Source organism: Vipera ursinii (genome assembly GCF_947247035.1).
Source record: "Vipera ursinii genome assembly, chromosome: 3".
Classification (NCBI taxonomy): Eukaryota; Metazoa; Chordata; class Lepidosauria; order Squamata; family Viperidae; genus Vipera; species Vipera ursinii.
In genome coordinates, this window is record NC_139516.1 from 89,335,077 (window position 1) to 89,350,559 (window position 15,483).

Consider the following 15,483-nt stretch of genomic DNA (forward strand, 5'->3'; position numbering starts at 1 on the left):
GCGGGTCGAATCCCGAGTGCCGCGTAGCAGAGTGAGCGCCTGTTACTCGTCCCAGCTTCTGCCAACCTAGCAGTTCGAAAGCACGTAAAAATGCAAGTAGAAAAATAGGGACCACTACGGTGGGAAGGTAACAGCGTTCCGTGCGCCTTTGGCGTCTAGTCATGCCGGCCACATGACCACGGAGATGTCCTCGGACAAGCGCTGGCTCTTCGGCTATGAAACGGAGATGAGCACCGGCCCCTAGAGTCGGAAACGACTAGCACACATGTGCGGGGGAACCTTTACCTTTACCTATATATATATATATATATATATATATATATATATATATATATATCCATGCGCATTTAAAGCAGAAAAGGAAAAAGCTAAGTCTTTTTATCTGAATGCACTGTTTTGCAAAATTTTAAGCTTATCCAAGTTCAATGTTATATCCTTAATAAAGAAAACATTGTTCAACATTGATTGAACATAAAAAGCCCCTATTGCAGAAGAGAGCAGCTCTGAAAGTTCTGATTGAGAGCTGTGTGAAACCAAGCATTAAACTGTTAAGCACTAGCATTAGTTAAATAGCATTTTCTTCAATATACAGAGACGTTAGCTTTAGAATAAGCCAATCGAGCCCCACAATAAATGTATCTGCTTTAGCACAATTCAAAATCTTTAGAAATTATTGCCTAAAATCTCTTTTTTTATATAGCACGGCAATATTTATGAATCACAGTACCCACATTCATAAATATTAGTTGATTATACACACTCAGAATTGAGCGGATATCAGCAACACAAAGTTAAGGCTAATTTTCAATAAAGCTTTTGATTCAGGGTCTAAAGAAAGATACATTTAGATATCAGTGTATATCTTTCAAATGCAGCTAAATTGTAAACTCTAGAAGTATAGCAATAGATATCCCTAACCAAGAAATGAGAAATGTACTTGACAAAAGTTATGTGTATGGGTTCCCATACTGAACTAGGAACCATATGAACAGAGCAGAGGACATCCAGATGCATATCTTTATGGTGTTGTACAGCTAGATATCATAGTCACACCTACTTAATCTGACTCAATATTTGGTACAAATGAGATTGTAATATAAATGTGAATAAATTGATTTTCTTGTACGTAGCCAAGTGACTATTCTCAAGACTCCAGTCATCATCCACTCACTATGTTTTTCTCTCTTATGTAGGAGTCTCAACCGGAGCAAATCTTGTCTATAATGACTACTGAAAAAAACTAATACTTCGTTTCAGGCCACTGAAATCAAAAGTGTGGGCAATGTCTTACATCATATTAGGTATCCTTGAGTTTTGCTTGGCCATTACTGAATACTTTGCTTGACATCCAAAAATGTATGTGATTGCATTCCTACAGAAAATAGGAATCTCTTGAAGTCACTTCTCAGGTAAAGACTGAATGTGACTATGAAATACTACAAAAGTGGATCTCAGATATATAACACACATGACTTTCATCTTTAACTGTTCTCTTATTATTTTATTTATTTCTTAGATTTTTATCCTGCCTTTATTACTTTGTAATAAAGGAGGTAAGCACATATAATACTCCTTCCTAATCTTATTTTTCCCCTCAACAACCCTGTGAGGTGTATTGGGCTAAGAAAGAATGAAAGAAAGCCCAAAGGAGCTTTCATGCCTAAGGAAGGACTAGAATTCACAATCCCCTGATTTCTAGGCCAGTACCTTAACCACTACACCAAAGTTTTCTGGCTAGCTGATAATGATGTGGTAATATTTTTGAAATGGCCCTGCCATTATATTTATTTATCTATTCTTCATTACCTCATTTCGTCCAGTTGTTTGAGTAGGAATTGCAGTCTGGTAAGCTTCAGTTCCATAGTCAGCCACATTATACTCATGATATTCATCAACAACGTTGGCCTAATGTGAAAGGGAAAAGTACAAAGTTAATAGGCAAGGAAAAAGGCAAACACTTAAAGAAGAATTTCTGTTTAGCTAGATTACAATATTAGCCAGTGGTGCTTTCATCTACTAAGGGTTAGAGCCAGTGGTGGGATTCAGCTGGTTCACACCGGTTCACTAGAACTGGTAGCTAAATTTTGTTGAGTTTGGAGAACCGGCTGAATCCATGCTACTTCTGGAAGTCCATTCTAGGTCTTGGAGGACTGGAGATCTCCCAGGTCTAGAACAGCCCACCAGATGTGCATGGATGTCACTTCCAGAAATCCATTCTAGGCCTTGGAGGCCCAGACCTGCATCCACAGAGAACTGGATGTTCAAGTATTTGAATCCCACCACTGGTTAGAGCTACTGGTTTTCATTATCACAGATCTTCCAAGCTCAGTCTAGGAGAGATCTTGATTATTTCTGAGCTACCTTTACCCCTATTTTGCCTTTGGCTGCAGCTCGAGAGCTTTTCTTCTTCTTCGATGACAGTGTTTCAGATTTTTTGAATTTGAACTTTTGGGGGTTGTTCTTTGAGTTAGCAACCCCCGTCTTCTTCTTCTTTGGGGCTTTGTTCTTTTTCTGAAAAAGGGGGTGAAAGATGGAAGGGGAGAACATAAACAAAAGGAGAAGAGCAGTAAGACATGAAAGATATCAGGATAAGCAAAGGACAACAAATAATGACTTCCTGTCAATTGCCTTTGGTTGCTGCTGTTGAATTAAAATGAGTTTCATGGACAAACAAGAAAGGAAAGAAGACAGAGTGAGCTTGATCAACACTAAGACATCACGTGACAAACCATCAGACAGACAGGACGACGGACATCAGACGACATACACACCACGTGCTGTTACCTCAGTGTATGCTACAGTCTCGTCGTATAGTGGGGGTCCATCTGTTATAGTTTCAAGGTCTTTATAATCTTTATAATCTGTATCCCCATAGTCATAGTCATATTCGATTAAATCTTCAGTTCCATACTAAATTGCAAAAGGAAAAATACCAAGCATTGGTGGATTAGTAGCAGGAAGCTCTAGTAATAACCCTGGAAAGCTCTCTTATGCTTCCATTTTATAGTTAGAAATAAAAGTTACATCATTAATGTATCAGATACATGGTAGCATTTTTTTCATAAGGGACTGATTAAAAAAGTATTATTTTGCTTTACAAATTGAATTTAAAACAGGGCAATGTGACTTTTTTTTTTGCTAAAACATGATTTATGATTAGCATTCTACTGTAAGTGTTACCAGGCAGAATAGGACAATGTGCTGGGGCCAACTTGCCATGCAAGACTCGCCATGGCCAACTTGCCATGCAAGACTCACCATGGCCAACTTGCCATAGGACAACTCACTGCAGGACAAATAAATAATCCAATTTACAATATTTTTAAACAATATTTTAATTTTTGTCATTCATATTTCATTTTGTCCCTCCTTTCTTCAATGATTCTATTCCACCATTTCTTCAATGGAGAGCCAGTTTGGTGTTATGGTTAAAGTGCCAGGCTGGAAACTGAGGGACTACTAAGTTCCACCTTAGGCATGGAACCAACCGACTGTCTATGGGCCAGTCACTGTCTCTTAGCTCTAGAAAGCAGACAATGGCAAGCCATTCTGAAATCTTGCCAAAAAAGCTTCACGGACTTCTCCAAGCAGTCTGCTGATGTCAGCACTGACTCAACATGACCCCAAAAAAAGTTTCATGAGAAGAAACACAAAAGAAATGAGACATGAGTCATTTTCTGGCATTAAGGTTTGTCCCTTTTATTCTGACCTCCATATGTTACTGAGAAAGTTCTAAAGTGACACTAACCATATCACACTGAGTTGTGCAATTCAAAATGCCATGATATTAAATTCAGAGGGTAAACCTTTACTGTTCTGAGTAACCTAGGGAGGCAATATGACAGCAGATGTGAACTGCACATAATTCAAAGATACACAAAGGCAGAGCATGGGAAATTTAATCTAGTCTCATATGGAATGAATCCATATTTTTAATCTCACTTATTTAACACTCTTATTACTCTCAATGTTTGATCTAAAGATACCCGTCCACAAAATGTAGACACCCTCCAAGTAACATCGAAGTTTAACAGACCGTAACAGGAGAAAGGGTTCTCCTCCCTTGATATAGTAGAAGTACCTTTATGCCTCAAGCCATTACATGTTCTTTACAGTAAGTATTAATGTTGACATTTTTGACTTGCCCTGAACTCTTTTACCTACAAAAGTTATCAGAAGATAAAATGTATTGTTTATTGTCTTGTAATTTCAGCAGATACAATGTTTTACAAGGGAAGACTAGCACATTTAAAAAGAAATTAAGATTATCTTCTAGGAATTCAGTAGTTTGTTTTAATATGTATTCATTACATACTAGCAAACAAGAAAGTAATTTATATTTCCAAATTTTAAAGAAGTTTAAGCAAAGGTACAGCTGTTTGAAAAGAGACATTAACTTTAATGAACTGACTCTTTAAACCAACTGTACATTTTTTTTGAAAGCCAACAAATGAAAACAATAAACTCCAAATAAATTCAGAAAGGAAATAGTAAGACACAGTTTAAGAAGTTTCAAAATAAAATTAAAAATTCCAAGAAGATAAACCCTGTATATTTTTCTGAATTTGATTTCCCCCCCACTCTTAGCTGAATTTCTGAAACCTCTACTGACAGACAACTAAGAGATTGGGGTTGTGGTTAAAGTGCCAGGCTAGAAACTCGGGAACTTTGTGACCACAAAGGAATGTAACACCTCAATGTCTGTCTTCTTTGGCTGGCAACCAAGGAAGCTCAGTTACATGGGCTCATGTGGGCAAACAAACAAAAATAAGTGAAAATATGTCACTAACAAAAACTTCATTGAATTCAGTATAATTGTTTCATGAAGCAGGCAAAGAGGAAAAAAGAAATGGAGAATGTCTCAGTGGCTCAACTGACATATTCTAAAGTACCCGGTTGAAACACACAAGTTTTCAACATATCAACTCAGTTTTGAACCAGACTAGTTGAAAGTTATATGTGTTTAAATTACCAGTCCTTTTATAAAATTCTTTTTGAAATGAAGAGATAAGAGGTGGGATGTCTTTAAGAAAAGGCAGAAATCTCAGACTAATCCATCTTTTGGGATGCTAATGATCAAACATGTCAATGCATGCAAACAACCTTCTTCCAAATATCTGCCTTAGTCTAAGAAAGTTTTTTAAAAATAAATAATATGACTACCAACCCACATCAAGTCAACTAGTCATGAATAAGGGCTATACTTCAATAGCAAACTATCCCTAGGAAGTATAAATTTTAGCAGGCAAAAAATGTTAGTTATGTTTCTATGGCAGCTACACAGGAATCCTAGAATTTGATTTAAAAAATGGGGAATGTCTTGCACAAGATGAAGGCTATAAATTATAACTTATAAATTATAAAATTATAAGTTATAAATTACAAAGCAAGGGCTTTATCACTGAGCTACTGTACAATAAAGAAGTTATTATTTCTTTCTAGCACTCAGATGAGCAATTAGTCAGCATTTTTAAAAGGATTGCCTAAGTTTAGCATTATTTCTATCAACAATGAAAGCATTTGTCTGATTGCAAAATTAGCAACTGCTCCAGACTGTGCCAATTTGGGGGTAAATAAAGTGACTGAAGACAGATTAGAAGCAGTTCTATGGAGACCACAAAATAAATGGAAACATTGACTGAATAAAACAAACTGCCAAGTATGCTGATTAAAAACACACAAAAAAGACAAAGTAAATTGATATTCATTCTAAGGCTTGTCAGAGGCACATTTTGAAAAGCTATTCATTCATAAGATTAAGAAGATACATACAAAAAGGGGGGTTATTTAGAAAGCAGAATTGCATCACACACAATCAATTGAAAAATATGCTCTTCTAGGACCTTCAGTTTAATATTTCCACAAAGTATTGCTTTAAAAAAGGTACCATTATGTTTATTCATTGTATTCACAACATAGACCTATAAGGACTTTGTGAAATGTAGTATAAAGTTCCTTTTGTCTCATGTTTTTCCTAAATTTTTGAGCTGTCATTAGTAATATTTTGTAAGAGAGCCAAGAATTCAGTGAACCAGTATGCTATAATAAATGTACATTTTCCCCTCTCACTTAGCTTTGTCAATCCACCTAAAGACTCTGGACAGATTATTTTGCTAACTAGATGTGCAGTCTAACAGTCTGCTAATTTTGAGCAAACGTTACTGCAGTTGGATGAACTAGACATTACAGAAATTTTCTTGATATAATATCCATCACAGCTAAATCGCTTTTCTTTCTGAGACAACTTTTGGACTGTAATAGTTCATCATTTCCCATCCACCATGACACCATGGGTCTGCTCCAATTAATACAGCTTTGCCATACGTAACCTAAGAATAAAACATTATGGCAATGGTTTTAACATTTTGCAATGTATGTACATATATCATTTGAGCATATGAAATCATTTTATACAGAATCATATTATTAGTGATAAAAATGATATTGTAGATTTTTTAGATATTTCTTTTTATTGATGATTGGTCATTCACAGGCCATTAAAAAATCTGTCACCAAGCAATATCCCTTCTCTAAATCTTGGCTCATGCCTGGAATCTGTTCACATCATTTTCTGAATTCATTTTGTGTAATGTTGGCAATTATATTTCAGTATAAAATAAGCCTTGTGTCTTCTTACTTAGTTATGCTCAAGTTATGTATTAACAGGGTTAGAGACCATTTGTTATATTTCTTCTCTTTAATTTTAAGTTGCAGATTTCTGCAGGCATCTTCTTTCTCAACATAGACCTGCTGATGGTCCAAATAGCTGATGGAGATGAAGCAGTCTGCTTAGCTTGATAAATCAAGACCTTCAAAGTATATTTTTCTTTCAGATGGAGAAATACAAAACATAGAACATAGAATAATAGAGTTGAAAGGGACTTCATAGTTCTTCTATTCCAACACCCCGCTTGAGCAGGAGACCCTACAACATTTCAGACAAATGGTTGTCCAATCTCTTTCTGAAAGCTTTCAGTGATGGAGCACCCACAACTTCTGAAGGCAAGTTATTCCATTGGTTAATTGCTCTCACTGTTAGAGCTAAGGAGAAATTTCCTAAGTTGCTTCTCTCCTTGGTTAGTTTCAATCTATTTGTTTCTTGTCTTGCCTTTTGGTGCTGTAGAAAATAGTTTGACCCCCTCATCTTTGTAGATGCCCCTCCAATATTGCAACAATATTGGAACATATCCCCCATAGTCCTACATTTCTTTTAAGGAATTTGAAATTCCTTTCCTTTTAAGCAGTAACACACACTCAAAACAAGTTTGGAGGACCTAATGTTTCAGAATGATGAAGCTAAGGATGGGTGGATTTTTAATTTCTTGGAAAAAAGATAGGCAGTTCTCCCTTCTAAAACTCTCTCACTCATACACACTCTCCACTTCTTAATTCTCTGATAACAGTTGCTGAAAAGATTGAACAGACAATTTATGTTGGAATTTCTAAACTATGAGACAGACTGAGGATTACTTCTGGAGTCTCTCCTGGTTAGTTGCTTCATTCCTAATCATTTTTTCTCCTCCTGGGAAAGGCAGAGAAAGAGCAGAAGCATTATCCAAGGGTCATAAAGTTTCATGTTTGATCACAGATTACAGTGATGTTATAAAGTCATATACAAACTATAAGATCTGGTTGTTGAAATAACTACTTTCTGAACTTGAACCATTTCGGATGGCTGTTGCTGCTCATGTAACTGAATTGTCCTCTACACCAAAACTAGAATAATATAAATATAATTATATCCATGCAAAAGTAGATTTCAGGAAAAAGTAATATCTTTCCACACAGAAAAAATTATCACCAAGGACTCCACATTTATTTCTTTGCCAAGAGGAACATTAAACCAAGTCACTCTACCCTTTCTATACTGAATTGGTATAGCCCAGAAGAAACTTCATCAGTTCATTTGCCAAATATGAAAAATGGGCCTGAACTGCTGCCAAGTTTATAAAAGGGTGAGAGCAAAAACACTGAACACATTACTGATGATCTGATTTAATGTACATCCTACTATCTCCTGAGAACTAGAGTGAACAATCTAGATATATTATATATTATATCCTACATTAAGGATGAAATTATATACCATGATCTCAACCATAAATTTCTCTTGGAAACCATTTTTAAAGTTATCCAAAGAGATTTTCTTTCGCTAGTTTTTCTTTTAAAAGTTTTGTTTGCTAGTTTCACTGCTTATTTAAGCACAAGGCAAGTAAGAAAGGGGCCATTTCTGACCATAATGTTTGGAGTAAATATTCAGGATAATAACAAAATAACAGAGTTGGGAGGGACCTTGGAAGTCTTCTAATTCAAGTCCCTGCTCAAGAAGGAAACCCTATACTACTTCAGACAAATGGTTGTCCAAACTTCTTAAAAACCCACAGTGTTGGAGCACCCACAACTTCTGGAGGCAAGTTGTTCCACTGATTGTTTTAAACTGTCTGGAAATTTCTCCTTAGTCTTAGGTTTGGTTCTCTCCTTGATTAGTTTCCATCCATTGCTTCCTGTTCTGTCTTCAGGTGCTTTGGAGAATAGATTACCTAATGAACTTAATCTAGTTTAAAAACCAGATTGTGCCACAAACGTATCCATGGGGTCAAGGGAAAAGGCTTAGCTTGGAAATGGGGGAGGGGGGAGTAGGAGAAATCATTCTTTCACTAATCAGTTATTCTCTAGAGAAAAAAGTATACAGAGCAAAAAAAAAATTGCTTGTGAGTTGTGGATTCCAAGAGTATTTTCTCTGATTCAATTTAACAAAATATATTTCTGATCTTGAGCAGTTTATTTCCAATTGATCAGAGATCATAATCATTTACATTCTGACTGCTCCAGTGAGAAAAGCATTTTTCTTAAATGGTTCTAGAAGATCATGATGGGTCAGATGGAGAACAGAATAGAATAACAGAGTTGGAAGAGACCTGGGAGATCTTCTAGTCCAACGTCCTGGTCAAGCAGTAAACTCTATACTATTTCAGACAGATGGTTGTCCAATCTCTTTTTAAAAACCTCCAATGTTGGAACACCCACAACTTCTGGAAGCAAGCCATTCCACTAACTAATTGTTTTCTCTGTCAGGAAATTTTTCCTTTGTTCCAGGTTAGAGCTCTCTTCAATACATTTCCATCCATTGCTTCTTGTCCTGCCTTCAGGTGCTTTGGAGAATCTTTGTAGTATTTGGTCCATAACTTAGGAATTCAATGGATGATTTTTCCCCCAATGAAGCCAGTCTGATCATAAAGTTTCCCAACTGAGTGTGCTCTAGATGTGTGGACTTCAACTTTCAGAATTCCAGCCAGCATGGCCATTACTGGGAATTGAAGAGTTGAAATCTACATGGCTGGAGGGTACCCAGAGTAGGGAAATTTGAATTTTAGAGCACAGAAACTAATTCAAACTAACTTATACGTTTCAATTAATGATTGCCTTGCATGCCATATTATTGAGGGGTGCTTGGTGCTCTCTGAGCTTGCTTGTTTTCTTGCAGATGTTTCATTACCCAAACTAGGTAACATCAACAACATGAAGATGTTGCCTAGTTTGGGTAATGAAATGTCTGCAAGAAAACAACCAAGCTCAGAGAACACCAAGCACCCCGCATTTCAGTCCTGAGCTACAAATATTATTTACTGATGCCATATTATTCTCCATGAATACTTATTTGCCATGATACTAATCAGTAAAGATTGCATACTTTATTTTTATGACAAATTAAGCTTATATACTTAAGAAATCATTCTCCATCTCCAAATACTTATTCTGGTAATGTGCATCCACTCCCTCAAATTTTAGCAAACCAAGCATTTTTATAATTGAATGCTTCAGGCTAAATTCCTTATATTTAATGACACTCTCTGCCATTATTACAAATTGCATCAGATATACAAATAAACTGTTTATTTTTTAAAATGTATCTTTTCTATTTGAATTGTTTTTTTCTGAATAGACTCTGAAAACATTTTATGTATTTGTATCTCCTTGCCCTCTTCCCCAACGTTGGGGGATAAGGAGAACAGGCTGATGAATTTCCGGGTGGCTCTCTGCCAGCATTAATTCAGTGAATAAAGAAACTCAAGAGCAATTCTCAAGGGTCAGTACATTAATATATGTATAGCACCAAGATTATCTTTCAAAAATAAAAGAATTTCTTTCTTTCACAAATACTAAGAAATGATAAATAGTTTATAGTTTAGTTATAGTTTATTTGATTTATATACCGCCCTTCTCCTTGGTGGGACTCAGGGCGGTTCACAGGGCATACATAAGAAACACTATACAAAAATTAAAAAGAATTAAATCCATGCCCAATTAAAAACAGAAGTACAGATTAAAAACAATTAAAAGCCCATAATCCCCCATCAGGCCAGACCAGCTAATTCGAACAGATGGGTCTTCAGGCCCCGACGGAAAGTTCGAAGGTCTGGTGCCATCCGGAGCTCCACCGGCAATTGATTCCATAAAGCCGGAGCCCCCACAGAGAAGGCCCTCCCCCTGGGGGCCACCAGTCGACATTCCCTGACTGGCGGCACCCTGAGGAGGCCCTCTCTGTGGGAACGCACAGGGCGGAGGGGAGTCGATGCCGGCAGCAGGTGGTCCCTGAGGTAACCCGGACCCATGCCATGTAGGGCCTTAAAGATCGTAACCAGCACCTTGAACCTCACCCGAAAGACAACTGGTAACCAATGCAGCTCGCGGAGCAAAGGTGTAACATGGGAGTACCGGGAAACTCCCAAGACAACTCTCGCGGCCGCATTCTGTACCAGTTGGAGCCTCCGAGTGGTCTTCAAGGGAAGCCCCATGTAGAGAGCATTACAGTAGTCAAGGCGAGAGGTCACGAGCGCATGAGTGACTGTACACAGGGCATCCCGGTTCAGATAGGGCCGCAACTGGCGCACCAGGCGAACCTGGGCGAAAGCCCCCCTAGTCACGGCCACTATATGCTCTTCCAAAGTAAGCCGTGAATCTAGAAGGACTCCCAAGTTGCGAGCCCTATCCACGGGGGGTAAGAGCTCACCCCCCATAGAAAGAGATGGAACATTTGGAATGTCCCTGGATGCCGGAATGCACAGCCACTCAGTCTTGTCAGGGTTGAGCTGAAGTCTGTTCCTCCCCATCCAGACCCGAACCGCCTCCAGGCAACGGGACATCACGGCGAGGGCATCACTGGGGTGGTTTGGGGTCGAAAAGAAAAGTTGGGTATCATCGGCATACTGATGATACCCAACTCCAAAACCACGAATGATCTCACCCAGCGGTTTCATATAGATGTTGAACAGGAGAGGCGAGAGAACCGACCCCTGAGGAACTCCACAAACGAGAGACCTAGGGGCCGATCTCTGCCCCCCTGCCAACACCGACTCCGAGCGTCCCAGGAGATAGGAGGAGAACCACTGAAGAACTGTGCCTCCCACTCCCAATCCCCTGAGACGCCGCAGCAAGATACCATGGTCGATGGTATCGAAAGCCGCTGAGAGGTCTAATAGGACTAGGACAGAGGAATGTCCCCTATCCCGCGCCCTCCAGAGATCATTCACCAGAGCGACCAATGCCGTCTCCGTGCTGTACCCGGGCCTGAAACCCGATTGGTAGGGGTCCAGATAATCCGCTTCATCCAGGACCAGAGGGAGCTGATGCGCCACCACACTCTCAACAACCTTCGCAAGAAAGTGAAGGTTGGAGACTGGACGAAAGTTGTTCAAAACGGCTGGGTCCAGGGCAGGCTTCTTGAGGAGAGGTCTCACCACCGCCTCCTTCAAGACGGTGGGGAAATAACCCTCACTCAAAGAAGCAGATATAACCGCCTGGAGCCAGCCTCGTGTCCTCTCCCTGGCTGCATAAACCAGCCAGGAAGGGCACGGGTCCAACAAACATGTGGAGTAGCTCAGCCTCCCCATAATCCTGTCCACTTCATCAGGGGTCACAGAATCAAACTCTTCCCAGATAACATTGACAAGACCGCCCGTGTCCTGATCGCCTGACTCTGCCCAGCTGGAGTCCAAACCGGTCCGAATCCGAGCGATTTTATCCGACAGATGATGACTAAATTCCTCGGCACGACCTTGCAAGGGATCCTCCCTCACCTCCTGATTGAGAAGTGAGCGAGTCACCCTAAACAAGGCGGCCGGGCGATTATCTGCGGACGCGATGAGGGTGGAGAAGTAATTACACCTCGCCACCCTCATCGCTGCGAGATAAGACCTAATATAGGTTCTTAACCGCAACCGGTCGGGTTCGGATCGGCTAGATCTCCAGCAGCTCTCTAGGCCCCGTTTCCGGCGCTTCATCTCCCGGAGCTCCGCGGAAAACCATGGAGCTCGCTGGGATCTGCGCCGGGTCAGGGGCCGCAAGGGTACAACCCGGTCAAGTGCCTCAGTGGCTGCCCTTCCCCAGGCTTCCACTAAGGCATCAGCCGAGCTGTGAGCAGTGGAGGCAGGTGGGGACCCCAGCGCCGCTTGGAATCTATCAGGATCCATTAAGCGTCTGGGGCGGTACCATCTACTTGGCTCCGTACCCCCACGGCGGGGGGTGGCAAAGCGGAAGACCAGCCGCAGGAGATGATGATCGGTCCATGACAGGGGCATAATAAATGGAGAGCCCCCACCTAGATCATCCAACCACCGTCTAGATAAAAAAATCAGGTCAAGGGTGTGGCCTCCCTCATGAGTTGGCTCTGAAATTACTTGCGTCAGGTCCATGGCCGCCATGGAAGCCATGAACTCCCGAGCTAGCTCAGATGAACCTCCCAGGGATGGTAGATTGAAGTCTCCCAAAACTATAAGTTTGGGAAACTCAACCACCAAACCCGAGAGGATATCGAGCAGCACGGGCAGGGCTGCCGCTGTGCGACTAGGCGAAATGTACACCAGCAGCAAGCCCAACTGCGCCCCAGGACCAAATCTCATGAAGAGAGACTCACACCCGACTATCTGAGAAACGGTGGCCTCCCGCGGACATAAGGTCTCCCTAATGGTAACCGCCACTCCCCCACCCCTACCTTGAGCTCGTGGCCGGTGTAGCACCCGGAAACCTGGTGGGCAGAGGTCAACCAAAGGGACCCCACCCTCTGGGCCCAACCAAGTCTCCGTGATGCAAGCCAGGTCCGCATGCTCACCCTCAACTAAATCCCTAACGAGGGGAGCTTTATTAACCACGGACCTGGCATTCAGGTACACCAGCCGGAGCTCAGGAGGCTGCACATCCCCGCTCCCGGGACCTCGGGGAAGAACCAGAGGGTCGGAGCGCCTCACCGCTTGAAGACAGCGGAGACGGCCCTCCCGGTAACGATATGGCCCCCTGTCTATCCGCCTGCTGCCTTTCCCCGTCGTGGGAATTGGTAGTCCCACGACCCGCTCAAGAGCCCCAGATGTAACCACAACCCGCTCCCCCCGAACGCCGTCAGACCCAGGCCTGGCCTGCAACAAAGTTGTTTGGCTACCCCCCACCGCCAGACAACCACTACCCCCCACCCCCTCCCCAACCCCCTAAAAAATTTAGCTAAAAAATTAACCAGGGGCCTCTTATTAGGTTTATATCGAGAGCCCCTGGCCTTTCCCGGCCATCTCTCAGGGTCCCAACAATTGGGCCCCTCATCGAGATTAGGGAAAGAAAAGAAGGCGGGACGCACCCAGGAGAGGGGGGCACCCCTGAGGGCGAGCAAGTCTGTGTCAGAATATTGATGCATCCAGTCAGCAAGTCCAGAGAGGGCAGTCCAATGATTGAAACCAACAGGAGGATCAAAGGAAAGGAGTGGGACATTTGGGCCATCCACCAACCACTGCCACTTGATTGGATGCTCCCAGAGGCATACCACAACCCGTCCTCTCACAACGGGATGCGAGTCTGCCTCCGGGGATGGTCCAAAATGCCCACCCTGGGTGGGGCAGCACCCACAGAGCTCCCACCTCTATGGGGCTGCCGATGTAAAACAGGCCACTCTCCCACTGTGGCCTGTACCCAGGTCCGTCCCAGTCCAAAGGGGAAAGAAGGAGGCAAATGGAAAGTTAATAAATAAGATAATAAATAAGTGAATAAATAAGTTGGCAGTCCGTTGTATCGCCATCGTTGTCACAAAAGTCGTTGCTGCTGCCATCATCTCAAGCAGCCAAAAACCAACGAATCGCTGTCGCCATGGTCGTCCTCTCCACCGCCCAAAGCAGCCCGAGGACGCCGCCGCCATCGCCACTTCCATCGTCAGCAATAACTCAGAACCCGCACAAAGGGCAGCCCAGTCAGTAAAATAACAAGCAGCTGTCTTCTCCGCCGCCAAACGGCCCGAAGACACCGCAGCCGCCAACAAACGGCACAAGCAGGTCCAACAATAAAATGTCTCCACCGCCGCCGCCGCCATTGCCACTGCTGCTGCTGCCGCCGCCGCCAGAATAATCTGCGAGCTTCTCATACAGGCTCTCCTCCCCTCTCACAGAAGCGCCGATCAGCTGGGGCTCTGAAGACGCCGCGAGCTCCAGGGACGCCGAGAACGCCGCCGAAAACGGCCGAAAGTCGTCCGAAGCAGCAGCGCCGACCCGACAGCCCAGGCAGCCCAGGACAGATGTAAACGCCCCCGCTGCCGACCGCAGCCTCCTAGGAGAGGTCCGGAGACACCAGGGCAGCAGGGACCGGCTAGCCGAAAAAGCCGAGCCCAGCAACGCCGCGGGAGACAAACAGGCGAGGGAAAAGCGATGCGCAGATGGAACAGGCCAACAGCCGAACTGCCTCCTCATTTGCCTCGTAGTTCATTTCGTGGATCAAAATCCACATCCCCTACTCAGCGGGCCCAAAAAGACCCCCTGAGGGACTCCAAAAGGACGCCCCCATAGCCGGAGCTCACGGAGCTCAGCCTGACACGTCCGCCATCTTCAAAAGCGGGAAGTTCTAGTTCTATACTAAACTCATTTCAAATCCAGCCCAAAAGCATAACCCTGCACTAATTGGTCATAAAAAGTCCATGGAACTAAACTTCAGAAACAATAAAATCTTCTGAGACTATGGATGAAAACTGTAATGAGTCTTTCATTCCAGACAATTTGGTCAGCAGTTATAAAAATGCAAGAATGAATTTTATGCAGATGCCTTAACTCAGTGTTTCACAACCTTGGCAACTTTAAGATATGTAGATTTCAACTGCCAGAATTCACCAGCCAAGCTGAGAACACTGCCTTAACTAATCAATATAGCAGGGGTCTTCAATCCTGACCCTTTTATGACTTATGGACCTCAACTCCCAGAATTCCTCAGCCAGGCATGCCTGTAGAGTTGAAGTCCACAAGTCATAAAAGGGCCAAGTTTAAAGATCCCTGCAATATAGCTTTTATCCAGATAATGACTACTCTAGCTCAATTATCTTTCTCCCTGCAAAGACTGAGGGGAAAACCTGGGAGACAATCCTGGGAATGGGGTGAGAGGTGAGAGAATGCATAGAACAGGGGTTTTCAAACTTGACCCTTTTATGACTCAGCGTGCCTGGATGAGGAATTCTGGGACTTGAAC

General features: G+C 42.5%; 1 protein-coding gene across 1 annotated transcript in view; it reads right to left on the reverse strand.

The window, feature by feature from the left end:
• COL11A1 (collagen type XI alpha 1 chain) overlaps window positions 1-15,483 on the reverse strand; it is a gene marked incomplete at its 5' end in the record, with an annotated part of 287,402 nt that overhangs the window by 188,668 nt on the left and 83,251 nt on the right. The window contains 2 exons of the mRNA XM_083358489.1: window positions 1,807-1,905; window positions 2,785-2,910. Coding sequence (XP_083214615.1) covers window positions 1,807-1,905; window positions 2,785-2,910 — 225 coding nt within the window. The remainder of the gene's footprint in view (window positions 1-1,806; window positions 1,906-2,784; window positions 2,911-15,483) is intronic.